This window comes from Bos indicus, chromosome 24 (genome assembly GCF_029378745.1).
Source record: "Bos indicus isolate NIAB-ARS_2022 breed Sahiwal x Tharparkar chromosome 24, NIAB-ARS_B.indTharparkar_mat_pri_1.0, whole genome shotgun sequence".
Lineage (NCBI taxonomy): Eukaryota > Metazoa > Chordata > Mammalia > Artiodactyla > Bovidae > Bos > Bos indicus.
Window position 1 is genome coordinate 21,321,581 of NC_091783.1, and position 24,636 is coordinate 21,346,216.

The 24,636-nt window shown below is 43.5% G+C and overlaps 1 protein-coding gene and 1 long non-coding RNA gene across 5 annotated transcripts in view; one reads left to right on the top strand and one right to left on the bottom strand.

Annotated features, from left to right (window-relative positions):
* Positions 1-163: 163 nt before the first annotated feature.
* Positions 164-19,609, top strand: LOC109577805 (uncharacterized). Of its 3 annotated transcripts, none has more exons than XR_011563773.1 (4): positions 164-308; positions 1,182-1,681; positions 3,289-4,315; positions 12,063-19,609. It is a non-coding gene; the product is annotated as an uncharacterized lncRNA (long non-coding RNA). The 3 variants fall into 3 exon arrangements; XR_011563772.1 differs by lacking the exon at positions 3,289-4,315 and adding an exon at positions 9,499-9,625; XR_002183594.2 differs by lacking the exons at positions 164-308; positions 3,289-4,315 and adding an exon at positions 484-611.
* ELP2 (elongator acetyltransferase complex subunit 2) overlaps positions 12,038-24,636 on the bottom strand; it is a 48,228-nt gene continuing 35,629 nt past the window's right edge. Inside the window, exons 17-22 of one of the 2 annotated variants that reach the window (XM_019986652.2) lie at positions 24,158-24,230; positions 18,913-19,105; positions 16,669-16,790; positions 14,835-14,968; positions 14,218-14,331; positions 12,038-12,603 (exon numbers count right to left, since the gene is read on the bottom strand). In XM_019986652.2, the coding sequence (XP_019842211.2) occupies positions 12,447-12,603; positions 14,218-14,331; positions 14,835-14,968; positions 16,669-16,790; positions 18,913-19,105; positions 24,158-24,230 (793 nt within the window). In that variant the 3' untranslated portion in view covers positions 12,038-12,446. The remainder of the gene's footprint in view (positions 12,604-14,217; positions 14,332-14,834; positions 14,969-16,668; positions 16,791-18,912; positions 19,106-24,157; positions 24,231-24,636) is intronic. The other variant, XM_070778742.1, reaches the window with a different exon arrangement.

Here is a 24,636-nt window from a genome sequence, read left to right on the forward strand (position 1 = left end):
AGGTGAAAGAGGAAAAAGACCGAGGATCCAAGAGTTTGGTTAATCAAGTCTAGGCAGATGCGATGGCACCCCACTCCAGTACTCCTGCCTGGAAAATCCCATGGGCGGAGGAGCGCTGAAGGTCGGACACTACTGAGCGACTTCACTTTCAGTTTTCACTTTCATGCACTGGAGAAGGAAATGGCAACCCACTCCAGTGTTCTTGCCTGGAGAATCCCAGGGACGGGGGAGCCTGGTGGGCTGCCGTCTATGGGGTCGCACAGAGTCGGACACGACTGAAGTGACTTAGCAGCACCAGCAGCAGGCAGGTGCGTACCTTCGGAACCGGGTAGTTCGAGTGCGACCCAAGCAAAAGCTCCGCCTCCGCTCCATCCCGGACCCTGTATCCGAGGGGATCACTGCCTCGAGTGCGGAGGGCCGGGTCACACCCACGTGCGCGAATCGCGTGGCCGGAAGTGAATGAGGAAGAGGGTGGGCAGGTGCGGGCCGCTTCCCAGGATGGAGTGAAAAGTACTGGAGGCCCAGGGAAGGGAAGGCACCGCAGGTGTAGAACCAAGCTGGGGCTGTGCTGAACCCACTGTGGGAAGCCTGAAAGTCTGGAGGGAGCTAAGGTGAGGACTCAGATTCCGGTCCTTGGAGACCCACGGTGGGGCCCCAAGAATGGACTGCTGGCTCTGTCGTAGGAAAAAATGGGGCATAAGAGGATGGTCAAGCTCATATCTGTCCTCGGGGCAGGTTATGCAGATAAGAATTCAAGAGCAAGCCACAGGAAAATGAAAGGTTTAGTTAGAGGCACAATCCATAGACACAGTGTGGGCTGTCTCAGAAGGTGGGAGAGGTGCCTGGAAGTGTGGGGTGCTTAGTTTTTATGGGCTGGGCCATTTCATAGGCTAATGAGTGGGAGGAATATTCTGTCTTGGAGAAGGGGCAGGGATTTTCGGGAACTAGGGTAGCAGCCACTTTTTGCCTTTTATGGAACTGCCGCTGCTCTGGTGGGTGTGCCCTTTAGCAGAGGCTACTGTATTAGAGTGAGTGTATGAGGGTCAAGGTCTACTGGAGGTCAAGTTGTCCGCCATCTTGTGCCTAGGAGGCTCTAACCAGTTTTTGTTACATCCTGTTCCCGTCAATAGTTTCATCATTCTTTTAATAGTTGTGCTCTGCCCCCTTCCTTCCTGTCCCAGCCCTCAAGCAAGCTGCGGTGGGAAGGGAGCCCAGGAGACAAGTTCATTGCCTGTGCTACCGCCAGGCCTGCGGTCGCCTTGGGATGCCTGACAGGGAGCGGAGCAGACTCCCTGGACCAGCCTCTGCTCGTATAAAAAGCACCCCCGAGGACCCAGTGGCCCACTGTGAGAGCCAGCCCTCCTGACCGTGCCCCCAGCACCAGATCTGGGAAAGACCCTGGCGGGGAGGGGCATGGAAGTGGTGGTTGTTGTGGCCCAGTCTGGAGGCATTGGGTACAGAGGCTGTAGCACCTGGGGTGGGCTCTGCCTGAAGACCGCTCTGGCTCATCTCACTCACAGCAGAATCCCTAGGATCTTACTCTGAAAGGAATGAATGCATCGATGGATGGGTGCCCCCGTTTGCTCCTTAGCATCATCACCCAACCCACCTGCCTGTGCCACACCTTCTAGCCACGCTTGGAGCAGGAACCTTGGGCATCTCGGCCTCCGTTTCCCTACCTGTAAGTTGGGGGAATGGTGGGGGGTGGTGCTCCCCTCACCCCTCTCTTTAATGCCCTTCTTCTCCTTGAGGACAAGTTTTTCAGGAATTAACCTGCAAGAATTATCTGGAAATCTGTTAAAACGCAGATTCTAATTAAGTTTGGCAGGAGTGGGACAGGTTCTAGGTTTCTAACTAGCCTGGGTGATACTGACGTTAGCGTCCTTGAACTGCACCCTGAGGAGTGACAGCCTCGGTCATTTCCCAGGGAATGGACGGAGTGCTTCTCCTCAAGGTGTTATGTGGCTGCGTAACAGGTCAGAAATCCACAAGGGTGCTTAGGACAAACTTGCTAGGAAACAATCTGGGCCAAGTCAGAACTCCTTTAAAAAAATTTTTTTTAATTGTGTTAAATATACATAACAAGAAATTTACCCTCTTAGGAATTTTTTTTTTCTTCAGAAGCCAGAGCTCTTTTTTTCTTTATTTTTGGTCACAAGGCATATGGGATCTTAGTTCCCTGACCAGGGATCTAACCCATGACTCCCGCATTGGAAGCTTGGGGTCTTAACCACTGGACTGCCTCGGAAGTCCCTTAGCCATTTTTAAGTGCCCAGTTCAGTAGTATCAAGTTCATCCACCTGCTGTGCAAACAATCTCCAGAGTTCCTTTCATCTTGCAAAACAAGTTCTGTGCCCGTTAAATAAGAACTCCACGTCCCCCTCCCCCAGCCTCTGGCAACCACCATTCTACTTTCTGTACACAAAAATTGGGCTACTCTAAGTACCTCCTATGGGTGGAGTCAAACAGTATTTGTCTTTTTGTGACTAGCTTATTTCACTTAGCATGATGTCCATGTAGTAGTATATGTTTAGAATTTCCTTTTTTTAAGAATCTTCCCTGGTGGCTCAGACGGTAAAGTGTCTGCCTATAATGCAGGTAGAACCTGGTTCAATCCCTGGGTCAGGAAGGTCCCCTGGAGAAGGATATAGCAACCCACTCCAGGACTCTTGCCTGGAAAATCCCATGGACAGAGGAGCCTGGCAGGCTACAGTCCATGGGGTTGGAAAGAGTCGGACACGACTGAGTGACTTCACCTTTTTTAAGGCTGAATAATATATAGGCTTCCCTGGTGCCTCGGAGAGTAAAGCATCTGCCTGCAGTGCAGGAGACCCAGGTTCAGTCCCTGAGTCGGGAAGATCCCCTTGAGAAGGAAATGGCAACCCACTCCAGTCCCATGAACAGAGGAGCCTGGTAGGCTACAGTCCATGGGGTTGCAAAGAGTCGGACACGACTGAGCGACTTCACTTACTTACTTTACTTCCTATATATATATGTGTGTGTGTGTGTGTGTGTGTATGTGTGTATATATATGTGTATATAGGTATATATGTATATATATGTGTGTGTATATATATACATCTATATATATATATAGGTTTAGGTTCCATTGTAGGTATATACCTGCTATATATATATATATATGTGTGTGTGTGTGTGTGTATGTATATATGGAACCTAAACCTATATATATATAGGTTTAGGTTCCACTATAGGTATATACCTGCTATATATATGTGTGTGTGTGTCTGTGTGTGTGTGTGTGTGTGTGTATATATGTATGTTTAGGTTCCACTATACGTATATACCTGCAATGTGGGAGACCCAGGTTTGATCCTTCAGTCAGGAAGACCCCCTGGAGGAGGACATGCCAACGCACTCCAGTATTCTTTCCTGGAGAATCCCATGGACAGGGGAGCCTGGTGGGCTACAGACCGTGGGATCACAGAGAGTCAGACACGACTGAGCAACTAACACACACATAGGTATATAACATATTTTTTGACCCATCCAAAGTGATGGACAACTGGAATACTTCCACTACTTGACTATTATAAACAATACTATAAAATGGGTGTGTGAGTATCTCTTTGAGATCCTACTTCCGGTTCTTTCAAACATATAACTGGAAGTGGGATTGCTGGATTATATGGTAGTGCTATTTTTAATTTTTAAGGAATTACCACACTGTTTTCCATAGCAGCTGCAGCATTTTACATTCTGACCAGTAGTGCACAAGGGTTCCAATTTCTCCACATTCTCACCAGTCCTTACTTTCTGGTTCTATTTGGTTTGGTTAGATTTTTGTTGTTATAGTAAAGCCATCCTACTGGGTGTGAGGTGGCTTCTCACTATGGGGTTGATTTGCATTTCCCTACTGATTGCTGGCGTTGAGTATCTTTTCAGGTGCCTATTGGCCATTCATGTATCATCTTTGGAGAATTGTCTGTTCAAACCCTTTGCCCCCCTTCTTTTTTGAATTGGTTGTTTTTTTTTTTTTTAATTGAGTCGTAGGAGTTCTTTATATAGTGTGGATATTAACCCTTCATCAGATACATCATTTGTGATATTATCTCCTGTTCCGTAGGTTGCCTTTTCACTCTGTCAACTGTGTCCTCCGATGTACAGTGTAGAACGCTTAAGGTCATTAAAAACCACTGAACTACCCTTTAGTCAAGAAGTATCTTTAAGCTCCTGGTTCTGCCCAGGGCCCTGCGTGCTCCAGAGGATGTGAAGATATTGTGCCTACAGCCACGTAGGGACATGACTCAGACAGCGGGGGCTGAGTGCCCTGTTGCTTGGCTTCAGAATGCAGGTTAGAATGGCAGGAGGGAGGAGAGAAAGGAGCTACTTCCAACCAGGAGTCCAGGGAAGGCACCCCAAAGGAAAAAGCCTGAGACCTGGGCCACAGTGAAGAAGGGAGGGCAGGGTGGAGGGGGACGTCAGGAGCCTCAGTCTCCAAGATTCCCTGGGCCTCTCCTGCCAGAATGAGACTGTCAGAAATTAGATTGCTCACTCCTACCCCGCCTGAAGTAGAACCTCCAGTCCCCACCAGAGAATGTCTTACACATATGCATCATTCAATAAACTCCTGTGCTACAGGCCTGCCACTGCTTCATCCTCCCTGGTCTAGCTGCTGGCCCTGGGACCTTGCAAGAGCCTGGTCTGGTCCATTCTGAGGTCCTGGCAACCAGCCTCAGGACCCAAAGTTTAGAACTTGGTAGTGAAACAACTCTTCAGATCCTTTGGATGACCCTCTCTCACCAAGAACCATGAAAAATGTGTGGTGGTTCAGACAGTAAAGAATCTGCCTGCAAGGCAGGAGATCTGGATTCAATCCCTGGGTGGAAAAATCCCTTGGAGGAGGGCATGGCAACCCACTCCAATATTCTTGCCTGGAGAATCCCATGGACGGAGGAGTCTGGTGGGCTACCATCCACGCGGTCGCAAAGAGTCGGACACAACTGAGCGACTAACACTTTCCCTTTCATAGCCAGATTGGGTAGACAGGTGAGGGAGCCCTGTCCCCCCACCTTGGTGGGGTTTTGTCCCTGATCCAGCCTACTGAGCCTGGCTCTGTACTCAGGCTACGGTCCCTGGCAATGGGCTCCACTCTTGAGGATCCCCACTCTACAGAAGACTTTGATTCGTGTACTATTCATTCATGTGCTCGCTTGGAAACAGTTCCATGAGTGCCTTTCAGAGTTAGAGCCTGTGGAGGTCAAGGAAGGAGGTAGGGCAGGTTTGGGGGTGGGTTTTGAAAGGCTGTAAGTCAGGCCAAGGGACTGGAATATCATTCTGAAGATTTTTGAGCAAGAAAGTGCCCCAAAGAGGTGATTTAAGCCAAACTAATGACTGTGACCAGGCCAGATGGTGGGGTGGTCTTCTTGCAACTGTCCAAGGCTGAATTACTGCAGATGAAAACGGGCTCTGGCAGGGACGGTCATTTAGTGTCCACTGGGGAGCTGCTCCCTGCTGGGAACCTGGTGGGCACTGGGAAGAAAACAGTCCACAAGGCGGCCTCTGGGCTGAGAGGCCCCCAGGACAGTGAAGAAGATGGGTTTGCAACCAGATCACCGCTCCATGCTGCAGAGTGCTGGAGAAGGGGCCTGCCTTCAGAAGGTTGAGCCTCCCTCACCTGGGACTCCAGAGGGTCCAGAGAAGGGGGAGGCGGGGAGCGTTCCATGTTCGGTGGCCTAGAGGCACAGAAGGCTCAGAATATTCCCAAAGCAGGACCTTGGTTGAACCTGGAGCACAGGCTCCAGGTGGAGAGGAGGGGAGGGGATGGAGAGGAAGGCGAGAGGGCTGTCAGACCCTCCAGTGCCAAGGAGCCTGTCTGGGGTACAGGAAGGACGGGAAGAGGTGTGTCTGAGACCCCTGGTAGCCCAGGTATATTGGAACCAAGATGGGGCTCAGTTCAGGATGTCTAAGTGAAATTCGGGCCCCAGCCTCAGGAAAGACAGTGTCAGTTGGAGACACAACTCATGGGAGGCCTGTGGACAGGTCATCCCAGGAGCTCTGAAGTGTTCAAAGGAAGAGTCAAACTCCAGGGACAGTGACATTTAGGAGTCATCTGCCTCCGTGCCACTGACGAGTGAGAAGGTACAGTCAGAGATGGGAGGAGAGCCAGAGCAGAGCACCTTGGTGGTAACTAAGCCTGAAAAGCCAGTTAGGACGAGGACTAATCAGACTATTGAACTTGCTTGGTGAGATTGTTTATGCAGTGACCTAAGTGATCATGTCCGTTGTCTGGGTGGGGATGGAAACTCCATTATAATGGCCTGGTCTTAAATGGTGAGGAAGGGTAGAGGTTTTTCTTTTGGCTAAAACCCCCCAGGCCTCTTGATCGTAGAGATAGTTGGAGGCTGCCAATTACAATGAATCATATTTCCTGCCAGGTAAAATGAGGGTGGATGTTTCAGAGGAGGCTGAATTTGGTTTGGATAATGAAATTAGTGTTTCCTGCTAGAAGGGAAATGCATGCCTCCCCAACAATGAGAACATTGATCTAGATATCCTGGTACCAGAGAAATCAGAAGAGGGTCTGGTGATCCAGTGGTTAAGAATCTGCCTTCCAATGCAGGGGAGCCAGGTTCAAATTCTGTTCAGGGAACTAAGATCTCACATGCCATGGGGCAGCTAATCCCCAGCTCTGCGACTACTGAGCCCATGTACTCTTCAGCCCTCAGACCATAACTAAGACCTGATACAGCCAAATAAATAAATAAATATATATATATATATAATTTTTATTTATATATAAATTAATTATATATATATATAGTAAGTATACTATATATATATATATGTATGCACACTATTGCACAGCAGAAAGTAAGAGAGACCGCAATGGAGCTGGTTTCTCAGCAGAGCCTGGTAGGGTGGAAGCTCTGGTAGAAATAACTTGAGAGCAGTGGAAAGAAAGATCTGAAAACCCCAGGAAGCTCCCTCCCCTGGAGTGACAGGAGACCTTCTCTGTGAATAGAAGCTGAAAGGGCAGCTCAAAATCACCATGTTTGGGAACAAGGCTCTATTATATCCAAACTCATGTTCAAAACAACCCCCTCGACCCCACCCAGTACTAGGCAGACCACAGGAGCAAAAGGGTGGGTGGACCCACAGCAGGCATCTTCCTGAGGCCCTTTCCCTGGGGTCCTAGCTTCTCCCTGTTCATTCAAGGAGTGAATGAACGAGGCCAGACCACTCCCTTCTTGTTCCCCTCTACGCTGTCATCTTCTTCCTGCTCTTTGTCCCCTCTTTATGCCACCAAGGCAGGGAAAGGGTTTGATGCCAATTACTCCCTTTACTGACTGGTGGCTTACACTGGAGAATGCTCCCCCACCAGTCAGCCGTATTATCAAACTTATTCTCAGATTCAGCAACTATTTGACAGTACATGGTGCTAGATAGATTAAACTGTGCTAGATGCTACGGAAAACAAATCAGATGCCCTGATGTTTAGGCTTTCATAGGCTTGTACACTTGGCTCTCACTACCTAGCCAGCACCCACTGCCCTCCGACTCTGCTTTGGCGAATAGCCGCATGTGGGCCTAATGGGGCTGACTCTGCCTCCAGCCCCAGAACAGGTGATCTCACGCTCTTGCTACAGCAGGTGGGCAGGCTCCAGCCACTCCGTGTGCTTTCCTCTGCCCACTGTGGTTCGTTCAGAGGGTCACTCAGAGTAAAGTTAGGGACTTCACCTTTAAGGGTTTATTCCTTTTTTGGGCCTTGTCAGATCTTGCAGGATTTTAGTTCCCCGACCAGGGACTGAATCCAGACCCTTGGCAGTGAAAGCTCTGAATCCTAACCACTGGACCACCAGAGAACTCTGAAGGGTTTATTCTTTTTGATATGCATGAGCAAGGCAATCTGTCACCTCAGGGGCTGCTCTCATCCCTCTTATAGCCATGAGGAAGGGCAGCCCTAGAAGACTGACACATGGAGAGGGCAGAGCTGAGAATCAGAGACAGGGAAACAGGGTCCTGGTCAAACTACCCCTGTGCTTTGTCCTACCACTGGACTTTTTTCAGTTACATGAGCTAATAATTCCCTGTGTCTTTTTTGAGACAAACTTTTCTTACCACAGAAAGTATCTAATTGATACTTCTTAGGATTTATGGGCTTCCTTTGTGGTTCAGACAGTAAAGAATCCAGCTGCAATGCAGGAGCCCCAGGTTTGATCCCTGGGTCAGGAAGATCCCCTGGAGAAGGGAATGGCAACCCACTCCAGTATTCGTGCCTGGGAAATCCCATGCAGAGAAAAGCCAGGTGGGTACAGTCCATGGGGTTGCAAAGAGTTGGGCACAACTGACAGACTAAGATACACACTAATAAAGATAGGAAGCAACAAAGGCCATAAAAGAAAATGAGAATAAAATACTATGAATTCAGAGAAAGAATCCTTGAAATGAGGGGAAATAAAGGCTCTATGGAAAGGCTCTTTCCAGTAGTCATGTATGGATGTGAGAGTTGAACTATAAAGAAAGCTGAGTGCCGAAGAATTGATGCTTTTGAACTGTGGTATTGGAGAAGACTCTTGAGAGTCCCTCGGACTGCAAGGAGATCCAACCAGTCCATCCTAAAGGAGATCAGTCCTGAATATTCATTGGAAGGACTGATGTTGAAGCTGAAACTCCAGTACTCTGGGCACTTGATATAAAGAGCTGACTCATTTGAAAAGACCCTGATGCTGGGAAAGATAGAAGGTGGGAGGAGAAGGGGATAACAGAGGATGAGATGGTTGGATGGCATCAACTCAATGGACATGGGTTAGGGTGAACTCCGGGAGTTGGTGATGGACAGGGAGGCCTGCTGTGCTGCGGTTCATGGGGTTGCACAGAGTTGGACACGACTGAGCGAGTGAACTGAACTGAAAGGCTCTACGGAGGTGACACAAACTGAACTTTATTTAATTGTAACAGTTACCAATTATTGGTGTCTTACTAAATCCAGACTTTGGGCTAGCATTTTAATGCATTGGCTCATTTAATCCTCAAAACAACCCTACAAGGTGGTTACTTTTTATGAAATGAGACTAACATTTGTCCTCTCTTCCAAAATAAAGCAATTCAATTCTCAGCTAAGAACCACTTGCAATAAAGATTACATTTCCCAGCCTGTCTTGAGGTACAGCTACAAGATAAAAGTCAGGTCACAGAGATTAAGCAGAACTTGTGTGGACTTCCAAGTTTTCTTAAAGTTAGGGGCAAGCCTCTTATGCCTTCCTCCTTTCTGCTGGCTGGGATGCAAAGATCATGGCAGGAGGCCAAACAGCCATCCTGGAGAGTGAGGAAGCCACACACTGAGGATGAGGGCAAAGAGCCTGGGTGTCCTGATCATGTTGAGAAGTCTCCCTCCCCAACCTGCCCTGCCTCCCTAGATTCCTTTTTAGAGAGAAAACTTCATTCTTGCAATAAGCCAAAAAGAACATTTTGTGTTTTCTTTCACAGAATTGAATCAAGGTCAGACTGACCTATTAATATTATCTCTACTTACAGAGACGAGAAAAGCTTACCCAGACACAGCCAGTGTGAGCCAGGGTTCAAATACAACTGATTCCTTACCTCTGGGTTCCAACCCTCACCCAGACTCCCTTGAGAAGTACACAGGATTTGTACAGAGTGGGTAAGAAGACCTTGCATTTTCCTTACAGACCACAGAATCCTTACAGGATTTTCTGGAGTGGCGAGGATCTCTCACTTAGGAGATGACTCTGTCCTTTTGTTTTATCCCTGAATTGGCACAGTCTCCCTCCAATCCCCATCTGTCTTTGGAATCACTAACCACAGCTGCTTCCCCTGAGGCTGCTGGGAAGGCAGGGATTTGACTCTTAGTTGTCCAAGATAAACACTGCCGGGAACACAACCCAACCACCTCGCCTCCTTCCAGGAAAGTCCTGTAGGTCAGAAGAGACTGCTTAGACTGACACTTGGCATCAATCTGAACTTTGATGCTGTAAATCAGGCAGAGAAATGAAATGATCAGGGCAAACCGGCAAGGGTAGGTCTGTAATCCTGAAATACTCCTCAGCAAAGCTGCAAGACTGTCCCTTTGCTTTAGATGCTATGAACTACCCGAGTATGGTTCAAAGTGTTCTCCGGGAAGAACAGATTAAGACCATCGTGGACTTCCTAGGTGGTCCGGTAGTTAAGAATCTGCCTGCCAATGGATGGGACACAGGTTCAATCTCTGGTCCGGGAAGATCCCACAAGCCACAGAGCAACTAAGCCGGTGGGTCGCAGCTACTGAGCCAGTGCTCTAGAGTCCGTGCTCCACACCAGTAGAAGCCACCACCACGAGAAGCGTGCACACAACTAGAGAAAGACTAGCAAAGACCCAGCGCAGCCAAATTTTTAAAAAGACTAGACCATCATGGTAAAATTACAATGTGTGTATATGAAGCTCCTGGGAACACTTACTGAATGACACAGATGCTTCAGGACAACTTGGGAAAACTATGTACAACTGGTCAAACAGTAACCATGAACTTGACTTCCCCAAGGGCAGGACTGCTTTCAGAACTTAGGGTGTGCTGGAGAACGTTCCAGAGGACTGTTAAGTCCACTGAGTCTGCTCTGAAGTCCCACGCGTGAGGCATCTGAACAAACTACTGTGTGCCAATGGGGAGATCCAGATCCTTCCCCGGATTAGCAGAGAAATCACACTTTAGGGCATCCTGGTTTGCGGTTAAGACGCTGAGGTGCTCACTGCCTTGGTGCATACACGCTCATACACGTGTGCTTACACACATACACCACTAAAGGTCTAAGACAAGTTTATAGAGATTCTGTAGTTCAGAACTGCACTGTCCAAATATGGGTAGAGCCAGTATCCACAGGTGGCTAGCAGACACTTGAAATGTGGTCAGTCCACACTGAGATGGGTTCTAAATGTAAACTGCACTTTGTAGGATACAACGATTTATATACAAGGGTAAAATATCTCCATAACTTTTTATATTGTCTGTTAAAATGATCCTATTTGGGATATACTGGGTTAAAACAAATGGGTCATCAAAATAAATTACACCTCTTCTTACTTTATGTGGGTACTATAAACTATTACGGAGAAGGCAATGGCACCCCACTCCAGTACTCTTGCCTAGAAAATCCCATGGACGGAGGAGCTTGGAAGGCTGCAGTCCATGGGGTCGCTGAGGGTCAGACACAACTGAGCGACTTCACTTTCACTTTTCACTTCTCCAATTTTCATGCATTGGAGAAGGAAATGGCAACCCACTCCACTGTTCTTGCCTGGAGAATCCCAGGGACGGGGGAGCCTGGTGGGCTGCCATCTCTGGGGTCGCACAGAGTCAGACACGACTAAAGTGACTTAGCAGCAGCAGAAGAATTTAAAGTACATAGGTGGCTTACGCTGTATTTCTGTTGGACTAAAAATAGCAGATAGTTCTCTAAAAACTTTCATTTAGACTAAGTATCACTGAACTCCTCTGGAAGCAAAATGTCCTGTGAGGTAACAGCATAAACTCCCACCCCTCCCTCTTCCAGCACATTTATTATGTACGGTGTGCGTTTAAGGGGCAGTCTGCCAGGTGGCTCGTTTCCACAGGGTCAGATGCCTCCAGCTTCGCAGGCTCTCCCACACCCTCTCTGAAGCTCTCCCCATCCAGCTCCCGAGCGAGTGTTCAGCTCTGGTGGCCCACTTCCCAAACCTCTGTGGGCACACCCAATACTGTCTTTCTGGCATGTTCGTCTGTTCCTACCGCTCACTCCCCCAGGGACATCCTTCACTCTCATGACTTCAGCCTTCCTCTCGTGACTCATCCACGTGACCTCACAGAGGTTCAGATGATTCGGAATACTACTTTCCAAGCCCCTTCATCTGTCATTTTAAATGGGGCTATGTTCTACTTTAAGTCAAACCCTGAAGGAATAGAAGGGAGGGACTGCAGTTCAAACTCACAACCACCTGCCAAATTCCTAGAACGGCTGGTATGTACTGGGAGGAAGGGGTCAAGACCACACTTTGTGTGGTCCGTTTATTTACAAAAACTGTTAAAATAAAAACTGAGTAATCTGGGTTTTATCTCTTTATTTTTTAGGTCCTCCTTCGGAAGAGGGCAGTAAATAATAAAATGTCCCAAACAGCAGCGTATGAAAACAGAAGATGAAAATGACACAAAATTAGGCAAATTTGGTCATGAAGAAAGGAGGGGCAGAGGCTCTCAATCAGAAACACACAGATGCAGGTCTGAATCCCTGAAAGCATGGGCGAGGTTCTGAGAGTATGTGCATATATAAACATTTTGAGAAAAGAGTCTGTAGCTTCCATCATATTTCAGAGGATCTGAGACTCATATAAGGACTACTGCCATAAGGCTTAAAAACAAAACTCGATGCAAGTACGAGGTAAAGAAAGGTTATCCATTTACATGATAAATACTTTGCAGACACTGATGGGTGTATGCTTGTGGTCACTAGGTCCACTACAGCGCACATCTGTTGACTCTGTGTATCTTCACAGTGTGATCTTCACCACAGCTTGCAAACTGTAACCATTCAGCACCTTCTCCTTCATTCTGTTCAGTCTTTCCATTACAATTCTTCCAGCATAATTTTTTGATAGCAAGCGTATGACTTTGGCTAAAACAAAGAGAAATCATGAGATGAACATATGCTACGACTATGAAACATTTTACTGGCTGCTCAATTCATATTAATTAAATTAGTATGCAAAAAAAAAAAATTAGTATGCGCTTCCTATCAGTGTTGTTAACATAAATGAAAGTCAAAACCTGAACATCAAGATGTGCTATCACTAACAGTTTAGCAATTTTATTTTAACCTTGAAAACATCTTACTTACCGACCAAGGACACCACCAAAAACAGCAAGAAACAGACAATGTATTTCTGTCAAATTTTGCTTTAATGATCAGTGGAATTCAAGAAATGTCTATTGAAATTAAGTCTTTCAGGTAACATTACTACTAATTTGGTAACGGTAATGTTAGCAATCCAAATAATATAAAGTCAGGAATCAGTTCTTGCAAATCCAAAGTCATCATAATAACAAAAAAAATCTTTTAATGAAAAACTCAAATTCTGCACATGTCCCCTGCCCATGCTTTCTAAGGGGCTTCCTGCCAGTGTTGACTTTCAGGCCATGGATGTGGTCTGGGTACCAGGCAGAGGCAGAGCGAGCATCGTGGGCAGGGCAAACTGAAAGGAAGGAAAAGAAGGGAGGGGAGGCCGGGAAGAGAAAATTTCAAATGCCTGAAATACGAAATTTCATTGGCTTCCTCTTAGGTAAGCCAGCAGCATGAACTATTTCAACAGCCAAATCCAGCCTCAGAGAGGTAGGAGCAAAGCCATGAAAGAAGCAGTGACAAATCAGACCTCATTTTAACATACTTAAATAAATACAATTATCATAAGCATTAACATGCTTTGCTGATAAGAAGACAAACTCCTCTGGAAGAAATAGCTTGTACAATACATGTCTCTTGTCATCAAGCCAGTGACCTTCCTCATGGTGCTGTTGTTTGGAACTGTATTTGAAGTTATATTTTGGATAGTTTAAACATACAAATGTTGAAGAATCCTAAAAAAAAAAAAAATCTAACACAGAATGATGTGTGACTTTTTTGCAAGTCTCGTCATTTCTAATGCATAAAATGGGTGAAGCTGATTGACAAGTGATCCCTGCTGTCCAGGCAGGCGGGTGAGGAGGAGGCGATCGGCAGCAGGCGCTCTGAGCCGGTAGAGGTGACGCCCAGGCCCAAGGCTCGGAGCCCTCGCTCTGCCTGAAGCCCTCACAGGGCTGGGAGCGGCACCTGGAGGTTTGCTCCGTTTTCGGGAGCTGAGCTGAAGTGTTCAAACACGAGATCTGGCTACCAAACACAGTCTATAATATTTCCAAAAAAATCACCAACATTCTGAATCAAATTTTCCTAAAATTCTACTGTGGTCACATTCTGAAACCCATCATTTTGAAATCCATTTTCATCTCCAATGTGTTATCTCTAAAGATAATATCAGACAAACAAGCCATGTGGTCAAATAAACTTTTTAAAAATAAGTGCAGTATAGTAACAAATGTCAATTTCAAGAGAGTGCCACAAAATTCAGAGGTACCAATTGGAGTTAAGCGCCAGGAATGGATTTGTGTTCTTCTCCATGAAAATGAGGCATGAGATTGCGAAAGACTTCAACGATGTCTATCTGATCTGGTGGAAGCAAAAACAAGAAAGAAATACCTTTGACTTGTTTCTACACAGCGGATCCAGTCGTTTATTTCTGGAACTTGATCGGTCTTTTTCCAGGAGTATAAGCAAATCTTTCCACACTCCAGTCCTACTGCAACCACATATCTGTTTTTAAGAGAAAGGTGAAGGCTGATTAATTTAGCATGAATTTCTTCAGGGTTCCCGACTACCTCTGGCTGATGAAGGACTGTTTGGACCCAGGATCCAGTGTGCTGCTCTGCTATGCACTCGAGAAGCCGCCTCTCCATCGAGGGAGCACAGTTCTACCTCTGTCCCTGGTGGGCAAGGCCCGTGAGCCAGCGCTTCCCTGGCTGGCTGTGGGGCCCTCAGTATACTAAAGATACTCGTTATAGAGAAAGTAGCACCGTCTTCCATTTGGTGAAATAAGAACCTCTGAGCCACACTCCCCATCTCTATTTCACCACTCTAAATACCATCAAGTTCTATCAATTTAGAAATTCTTATGAGAAACATAAGCATTATTTTAAAAAATATTTAACTTGGAAGCTGAAAGAACACACAGATAAAAGCATAAGAGGGCTACACATTGAGAAACTAAGTGGTCCTCTTAAAGAAACATGAGATGAAGCCCCCACATAGAGACTGACCGTTGGGAAAGGTTAAGCACCGGGCAGACGCTGACGGCGGTCACAGCTCCACCCACATCCAGGACGGAGGAGCAGGGCCCGATGCTGTGCTCGACGGCGTCATCGCTGGAGTCACACTCACCCCAGACAACCACCTAGCACAGACAGATCACACTCTGTAACGCTTTCTCTCTGCAAGGTTTCTGTTAATGGCAATGCATTAGAGAGTTTTGATGGCATAAGTGACACTCTGAAATTTTTTAATTCGTCATTTTCATTTGTGATCCAGGACTTCTGAGCACTACAAGCATCACAGAGAAGCCACCATGTAGCAGATACAAGTCTGAGATCTCAACTACCCAAGTGTGCTGGGCCAAAGTCGACTGTCCCTGCCTAGGGGCCTGCTCTTTATACTCAGGAAACCAGTTTGGATCCAGTGAGATTTGGTCCACCAAGGTGCCTGCACATTCCCCCAAGAAATTACCTCAAAATGTATGGAACCAATCAAGTCCTTGGCTCTCCCTCTACACCCCAGCCCAGCTCAGAGAATCAGCTCAGCTCTCTCATCAAGGTTGGAGGCCCCAACCTTGATGATACTAATCTAAGAAATGAGGCTTTTCTGGAAGCTCAGGCCTCGAAGGGGTGTGAACAGTCACAAAGAAATGGAGAGGGCCATGAAACAGACAAGAGCTGCAACTTCAGGACCAAAGAGAGACTCTGAGCAGAAGGCTCTGCCCAGGCAACCAGAAGGGCATTCCCGAGACCGCCTGACGGATGATGCTTCGTCCGTTTCAGCCTTGACCTGTCTCTGAGAGTCACAGCTGGACCGTCTGCTGCCGGGCCTGACTGTGGAGGACGGAAGCAGACCTGCTGCCTGAGCAGCTTGCAGACAGTAGGAAGATAAACGCCCGGGAAGACATGAGTAGGCCAGTGAGAGGAGCGAAGGGCTGACAGAGGGCGTGTCAGAGGCCGACACGTGTGTGTCACTGAGCACATGCCGTGTCAGTCCCCTGCTCAGGAACACCACGGCTAGGACTGAGAGGGCGGGAGCGGAAAGGAGGCACTCGGGCGCCTCAGACCTCTAGTCTGCAGGAACTGCAGAGAAGGAAAGGATATTTTTTTTTTAACATTTTAAAATAACTTTTATTTCTAACCACAGTTACACATAGAATTTTTAATAGTAAGAAAAAACAAAAGATATATTGGGAATGAAAATTTCCATTCAAACCCCCCAGCCCACCCCATCAACATCCTCACCCACCGAACCACCTTCTCTTTATTGCCACGTTGTTGTTTAGTCGCTCAGTCGTGTCCAACTCTTTGCAATCCCGTGGATGTTTTAAAGAGCATGAACACCAGAGCCAAGACTGGGCCAGGCAAACATTTCCCAGGGAACAAGGGCAAGGGGCAAGGCCAAGAACCTACTGCTAGCTCACTTAACCTGACTTTTTTCAAACTTGGGACACACACACTCACATACCCCACCTCCTCCAATGAATGAAAAGGTAACAGTTATTCACAGAATTTTAAATTCATACAAGTATGAAAAAGAAAAGTATGGATACTCTTAACACTTTTCATTTACTACTTTTCTCCCACTGGGGCCATCTGATATTGGTAATGAGTCTGAAGAGTCTCCTCTGTAGTTGATATTTCAGAGACATATATTTATAGAATTTAACAAGTAAGAAAAGTCTTTTTATGTATGCATATAAAAAACACAGGAGGGAATACATAAACTGATTTTTAAAAACCATATTAGAAAATTAGGATTATGTGTGTTTTTTAAATCCAAAGATACCTGTAATATTATTATATTACATTTGAAAAAATACAAAGTTAAAAAAAAAATTACCTTTCTGTCCCGACTTCCAGTGAAGAAATACTTGCCATCAGGACTCCAATCGCAAGACCAAATAATCCTGCTGTGCACAGCAGTGACTTTGTTAGTGAAGGCAAACAGGCTGAAGACGGGATCTGAAAGAAACACATTTATGCACTATTCTCAAAGTGGAGAAACCTGGTTTTTCCTTATTAGAAAGTTATGTTTAAGTGCCATATAAATCATGTAATTTAGTCATCAATTTATACACATAAATGGATGTCTTTTACAACAGATCAAGGCCAGGGAGCAGACCCCTCACCAGAAGACTATGAGCATACAATTATTTTTCTAGTAGGAAATGATATTATACTGATTAGTCACTCTCGAGTGACTGATGTGAACTCCTTATTGCCAAATTCAGAGTTAAACTGAAGAAAGTAGGGAAAACTACTTGACTATTCAGGTATGATCTAAACAAACAGATTCAAGGGATTAGATCTGATAAACTGCCTGAAGAACTATGGATGGAGGTTCGTGACATTGTACAGAAGGCTATGTGATCAAGACTATCCCCAAGAAAAAGAAATGCAAAAAGGCAAAATGGTTGTCTGAGGCGGCCTTACAAATAGCTGTGAAAAGAAGCGAAGCTAAAGGCAAAGGAGAAAAGGAAAGATATACCCATTTGAATGCAGAGTTCCAAAGAATAGCAAGGAGAGATAAAAAGGCCTTCCTCAGTGATCCATGCAAAGAAATAGAGGAAAACAATAGAATGGGAAAGACTAGAGATCTCTTTAAGAAAATTAGAGCTACCCCTTTTCATGCAAAGATGGGCACAACAAAGGACAGAAATGGTATGGACCTAACAGAAGCAGAAGATATTAAGAGGTGGCAAGAATACACAGAAGAACTGTACAAAAAAGATCTCCATGACCCAGATAATCACAGTGGTGTGATCACCTAGAGCCAGACATCCTGGAATGTGAAGTCAAGTGGGCCTTAGGAAGCATCACTACAAACAAAACTAGTGGAGATGATGGAATCCCAGTTGAGCTATTTCAAATCCTAAAAGATGATGCTGTGAAAGTGCTATACTTAATATGCCAGCAAATTTGGAAAACTCAGCAGTGGCCACAGGACTGAAAAAGGTTGGTTTTCATTCCAATCCCAAAGAAAAGCAATGCCAAAGAATGCTCAAACTACTGCACAATTGCACTCATCTCACAGACTAGGAAAGTAATGCTCAAAATTCTCCTAGCCAGGCTTCAATTGTACATGAACTGTGAACTTCCAGATGTTCAAGCTGGATTTAGAAAAGGCAGAGATCAAAGAATCAGAAATCAAATTGCCAACATCTGCTGGATCATGGAAAAAGCAAGAGAGTTCCAGAAAAACATCTACTGCTTTATTGACTATTCCAAAGCCTCTGACTGTGTGGACCACAACAAACTATGGAAAATTCTGAAAGAGATGGGAATACCAGACCACCTGACCTGCCTCCTGAGAAATCTGTATGCAGGTCAAGAAGCAACAGTTAGAACTGGACATGGAAAAACAGACTGGTTCCAAACCACGAAAGGAGCACATCAAGGCTGTATATTGTCACCCTGCTTATTTAACTTATATGCAGAGTACATCATGAGAAATGCTGGACTGGATGAAGCACAAGCTGGAATCAAGATTGCCAGGAGAAATATCAATAACCTCAGATATGCAGATGACACCACCCTTATGGCAGAAAGTGAAGAAGAACTAAAGAGCTTCTTGATGAAAGTCAAAGAGGAGAATGAAAAAGTTGGCTTACAACTCAACATTCAGAAAACTAAGATCATGGCATCCGGTCCCAGGGATCAAATCCGGGTCTCCTACATAGCAGGTGGATTCTTTACCAGCTGAACCACCAGGGAAGCCAAGTGGATGTCTAAATTATCAGTGTGAAACAGGTGGGTAATTTAACTGTATATTATTATTCCTGTCCCATAAAATCCTCGGTATATATCATCTATTTGGTTTTATGGTGGCATTCTGTAACCACCTGCAAAGTCTAAATTTTGTACATACAGATTTTTATGGTTCTTTAACCAAGATATCTGAAAACATTATCATCCTTACAAGGAAGGTCAAGTCTTCCTCAAATTTCAAAAACTTTCAAAGACTCCCAGTAACCAGACTCTGGCCTTCACTCTGTTATCATTTCACTTTACCCAACAGCTGCTCAAAGTGAGTAAATGGACATAACTGTCTCACTAGTACCCTTCCCAGCCAGGAGCCATTTACCTAACTCAGGCGGGATCGTGTCCTGCCTCTTCCACAGTGACCAGGTCCGATCTCTGGAAACAGCTAGTAAGAACTTGTCGTCAGGAGAGAAGGCCATCTGTGTGACAGTCAAACTATGGAAGATTAAATTCTGCACCTGCTTCCAAGATGCAGTGTTCCAGAGAATGATAGCAGCATGTTCTTTCTTGGCTGCCTGTAGGACAGAGATGAAACAATAAAGCAATGTGAGTGAAATAAACTGGAAAAAAGAAAACAAAACCACTTTTTAAAGTAACACACTGCTTCTACAGTATTCTTCATGTATCTGCATAAATAAAAACCACAAATTCTCAGAAGATACTATAAATTCTATAACCAGGTGTAACCCCTGAGAAGAGACAGACTGGGATTAGAAATGATGACTAGACACTGGCAGTGGAATCAGAATTTTTAAAATTATAATTAACATACAATATTCTACCTTGTTATTGACTGTGTTCCCTATCTGCACCTTACATCCCTGTGACTTATTTTGAAACTGTCAATTATTTTGTAACTCCAAGTTTATACCTCTTATACCCCTATTTCCATCATCCCTCCACCTGCACCCTGAAAACACCCTGTCTGTTCCCTGTATCAACGAATCTGCTTCTGTTTTGTTTGTCCATTTGTTTTGTTTTTTTGGATTCCATATAAATGAAATCATTTAGTATTTGTCTTTCTCTGTCTGCTGACTGACTGATTTCACTTAGCATAACACCCTCCAGGTCTATCCATGGTGCCACAGATGGAAAGACTTCACTCTTTGTTAATGGCTGTGTTATACTGCACATTCATGTGTGCACACACACCACCCCTTCCTAGTCATTCCTTTATCAGTGGACGCTTTGGCTGCTTCCATATCTTGTCTATTGCAAATAAAGCTACAATGAACACAAGGGTACATTTATCTTTATAAATTAATGTTTTCGTTCTCTTTGGATAAATACCCAAAAGCAGAATTGCTGGATCATATGGTATAGTTCTATTTTAATTTTTTGAGGAAGTGCCATACTATTTTTTCAAGTATGTATTTATATAATTTTACAAGTATGTATTGTATTTTTACAAAATACATTTCTGCATTAACTGTGTAATTAGTAGTTAAGAGACTTTCACTCCTGGTCCATACGAAGTAACAAGGACCAGATTTACTATCTTGTATGAAAAAAACTAAAAGATCAAACAAAATGCATCAAACAATGCCACTTCAAAATACTTGATGTCTGGCAACAAAGAACAGTTACCCCAAGGAACAAAAAGAATCATAGAGTAGAAAAAAATAAAAAAACAAAAGAACATCACTGAACCCTATAACAACAACAACCACCCAAATATAGGTGTAACTACGGTCTGCAAAAGGATGAAAAGAAAAAACACTTAAAGAGCTGCTGCTAAGTCGCTTCAGTCGTGTCCGACTCTGTGATCCCATAGACAGCAGCCCATCAGGCTCCCCCATCCCTGGGATTCTCCAGGCAAGAACACTGGAGTGGGTTGCCATTTCCTTCTCCAATGCGTGAAAGTGCAAAGTGAAAATGAAATCGCTCAGTCATGTCCGACTCTTTGCAACCCCATGGACTGCAGCCTACCAGGCTCCTCCATCCATGGGATTTTCCAGGCAAGACTACTGGACGGGTGCCATTGCCTTCTCCAGTTAAAAAGCTAATGGCCCTCAAATTTGATGAAAACAATAAACCGAAAGATCCAAGAAGTTCAATAAAACTCAAGCACAAGAAATAAGAAAAAATTATACCAAAAACAATCAAATTGTTTAAAACCAGTGATAAACAAAAAATTGTACACGGAGGGGAAAAATCCCATTATTGAGTAACAAAGAAAAATTACACTGGACTTCTCATCCAAAGCAACACAAGTCAGAAGAAAATAAAGCAACATTTTTAAAGTACAGAAAGGAAAACAAACAATTCTTTACCTACCATAAGTACACTTTAAAAATGAAGGAGACATATATATTTTCCAGACAAGCAAAAACTCAAAAAATTCCTAACCAGCAGAACTACATTACAAAAAATGTTGGGGAATATACTGCAGGCAGAAGGAAAATTATATCTGATGGAAAAAATTTTTTATTATTTAAATCTCTTTAGGGATAATTGATTATTAAAGCAAAAATAATAGTATCATGGGATTTCTGTAAAGAAGCAAAATGTACAAAAACAATACCACAAAATAGAGGAAATGAAAATATACTTATTTTCTCATGAACAGTGCACTATTACTTGATGCTAAACTGTGGTAAATTAAAGACACATACTATAAAATGTGAAACAACCAATAAAATAACACAACAGAGTTATATCTGCTAAACAAAAGAAATGGAATTATAAAAAGTAATTACTTCACCAAAAATAAGTAAAATGGGTCAAAAATCATGGATTAAACAGAAAACAAATGGCAAGATAATAAAGTAAATCTACAATATCAATTATTACATTAAATTCAAATAGTCTAATAAACACCCCTATTAAAATGAAAGATTATCAGGACAAGAAAAAGATCCAACTCTATGCTGCCTCCAAGAAATCCACTTGAGATAAAAGTTAACAAATAACTTAAAAGTAAAATGATGAAAAAAGACACATAATTCAAGCACTACTCAAAAGAAAGCTGGGGAATTCCTGGCGTCTAGTGGTAAGGACTCCATGCTTTCACTACAGGGGGCATGGGTTCAATCCCTGGTCAGGGAACTAAGACGGTGCAAGCCTCACAGTGTGGCCAAAAAAAAAGAAAGAAAGCTGGAGTGGCTATATTAACATCAGAGTGGATTTCAGAGCACAAACTATTATCAGAAATCAAGAGTTTCATTTCATAATAATAAACTAATCAGTTAATCAAGAGAACATAATGATCATAAATGCTTAGGATCTAACAACAGAGCTTCAAAACACAGAGTACAAACTGAACGCACTACAAAGATTAAAAGACAAGTTTACAGTTGTCGTCAGAGATTTTAAAATGCCACACACAACAGAACTGAAAGAGCAAAGATGGTAATGCTGTCAACCAATGTAAGTCGTATTTTTCAGAACACTCCACCCAACAGAAACAGAATCTACCTTCTCCAAGACAACATGGAAATTTACCAAGATTAAATTTCAAATGATTGAAGCTATACTACACTTTTCAAACAAAATGAAATTAAATTAGAAATCAATAACAGAAAGATACCTTAAAAATACTCAGTATATGGAAGCTAATATATTTCAAAATAACCTATAGTTAAAAAATAAAAGATGAAGGAAATTAAAAAGTATTTTTAACTGAATGAAAATGAAAACACAACATACCAAAATTTGAAGAATGCATCAAAAGCAATACTTAGAGGAAAACTTAACAGCACTAACACCTATCCAGAAGCCAGGATTGAGGGCTGGGTGAAATGGGTGAAGAGTCAAAAGGTACCAACGTCCAGCTACAGATAACTGAGTTAGGGGGACGCAGTGCAGCACAGCAATTATCATCAATACTGTACTGCATGTGTGAAAGTTGCTGAGATCTTAAAAGTCCTCAGCACAAGAAAAAACTTTTTCTTCTAACTATGTATGATGATGGATGTTAGCTAGACTTACTGTGGGGATCACTTCCCAATGTAAACAAACGTCGAATCATTATGCTGTATACCTGAAACTAACACAATGTTATATATGTCAGTTACACCTCAATAAAAAAAGTAATTTTTTAAAACGTATATACATATATATCATGAGCAGGAATGCAAAGCTGATTCATCATTTGAAAAATCATTCAATGTAATTCATCATATTAATAAATTAAAAGGGAAAAACATATGATATGCCAACAAAGAAAAAAATTTGACAAAATCTAACATCCATTCTTGATAAAAAACTCTCTGCAAACTAGAAACTGTAGGGAGATTTTGCAACCTGATAAAGAATTAGAGTCATAATGCACAGCAAACATGCTTAATAACGCAGAAGATTTTTGAGTCAGGCGAAGATTACTTAAGATTCTACACAAGAAGCACAAACTCAACACAGAACAAAAGTGATAAATTAGACTTCACCAAAACATAAACTTCTGCCCTCTGAAAAAACACTAAGAAAAGGAAAAGACAAGCCACTGTGGAAAATTATCTACATAGCAAATATCTGATAAAGGAGTATCCAGTGTATATACAGAACTTTTCAAAATTCAGTAATAAGAAAACAATACAATAAAGAACTGGGCATAAGATTTGAATAGTTAGAAGTGAGCCAACTTGAAAAGGAGAAAATAATTATATGAATAACAGTGCTCTAAGACACAAAAAAGTTTGCTCAATAGAAGCACAGTTGTTATTGCTATTATGCCCTATTCTACCCAAAGGCCCCTGTATTAACAGAAAGAAGAACTCTCAGGACCACCCTCACAAAGAGGACAATAAACAAAGAAGGGTGGGGGAAAAGGAGCATGACACTATTTCTTAGGATGACCCTCAGCTCAACACAGGCAAACAGCAAGAAGCCACAGCAAGAGCACAGACAAAAAACAAACATACAGAAAAAAAACCAAAAACAAAGAAACCCAAAGGTGGCCATCCAGATGGGCAGTTCTTACCATCATGCTTAAAACAAGTAAATAAATGTATCTGCTTGTTTAAAACAAGTAGATAATTTGCGGAAATTCAGAGGAATGTGTGGGTCTCAGATCCTTCACATAATCCTCCACAGGATATAAACACTGAAGAGCAAGTTCAAGGCCATTCCCCCAGGCCACTGTCTCAAGTGCACAATTCTGCAGCGCCACCTACTGGTGACTCGCTGCCCGGGCCGCCCCCCTGCCTCACCATGGCATGGGCCAAGGGACACCACTCCTTTAGGTCAGCACCCGGAGTGGCCTCGAGAAATGGTCAGATGGAATGCACACGGGGTTTTGCCTTCCCCTGTGTCTCCAGGACTCCCATTACTAAAAATTTTTATCACGTTTTTAGGTCTAATTTTCAGATATCTGATTAAATAGTTTTTGAGTAGGGGCATAAATCGGCTCAAGCCAAGTACTGAAAAACAAAAATGTGCAGCTGAGATAGATTTAAAAGGCAACTGCAAGCTTTTGAAGAGACAGATGCAAAAGAGGCAGAGAAAGCAAGATTCAGAAAAATCAGGCACCTGTGGCCTTTCATGTCGAATTCTGCCTGTATCACTAAGCTTGCAGGAGCCTGATTGAAATAACCTGTGACCAAGCAGAACAGAAAAGTAACATGCCCTACCTTACAAGCTGAGGCAAGCAGAGTCTGTGAACTGCTACAAGCAACACAAAATATCTCATAGCCATGTCCGTATCTAAAATTCAAAAAGAAAAAATGGATGGCCTCTGTTTTAGGAAATGTATCTATATATCTCATGCTGCAAAATTTTTTAATGTGAAAACATTAATCTCTCTAGCTAACACACAGTTCTTTTAAGAAACATTTCTGTCAAGGGAAGTATCTGGGGTAAAAGCAGAGAGTGGAGAAAAATACAGCTTTCTAGCAATACTATAACTTATTCAAACTACTAAATTAAATACAAGTTTTCACCCCTAGCCAGTCAGTATAATAAATATTAATAACAAATCACAGAAAGGTTCGGATAGGGAACCACTGTAGAAAAAAAAAAGAGTAATAGTTTAAAAAAAAAAAAATGGTGCTATGCCTCTCTACTTTAAAAAACCAAAACCAACAAATCTAGGAACTATAATACACAGCAT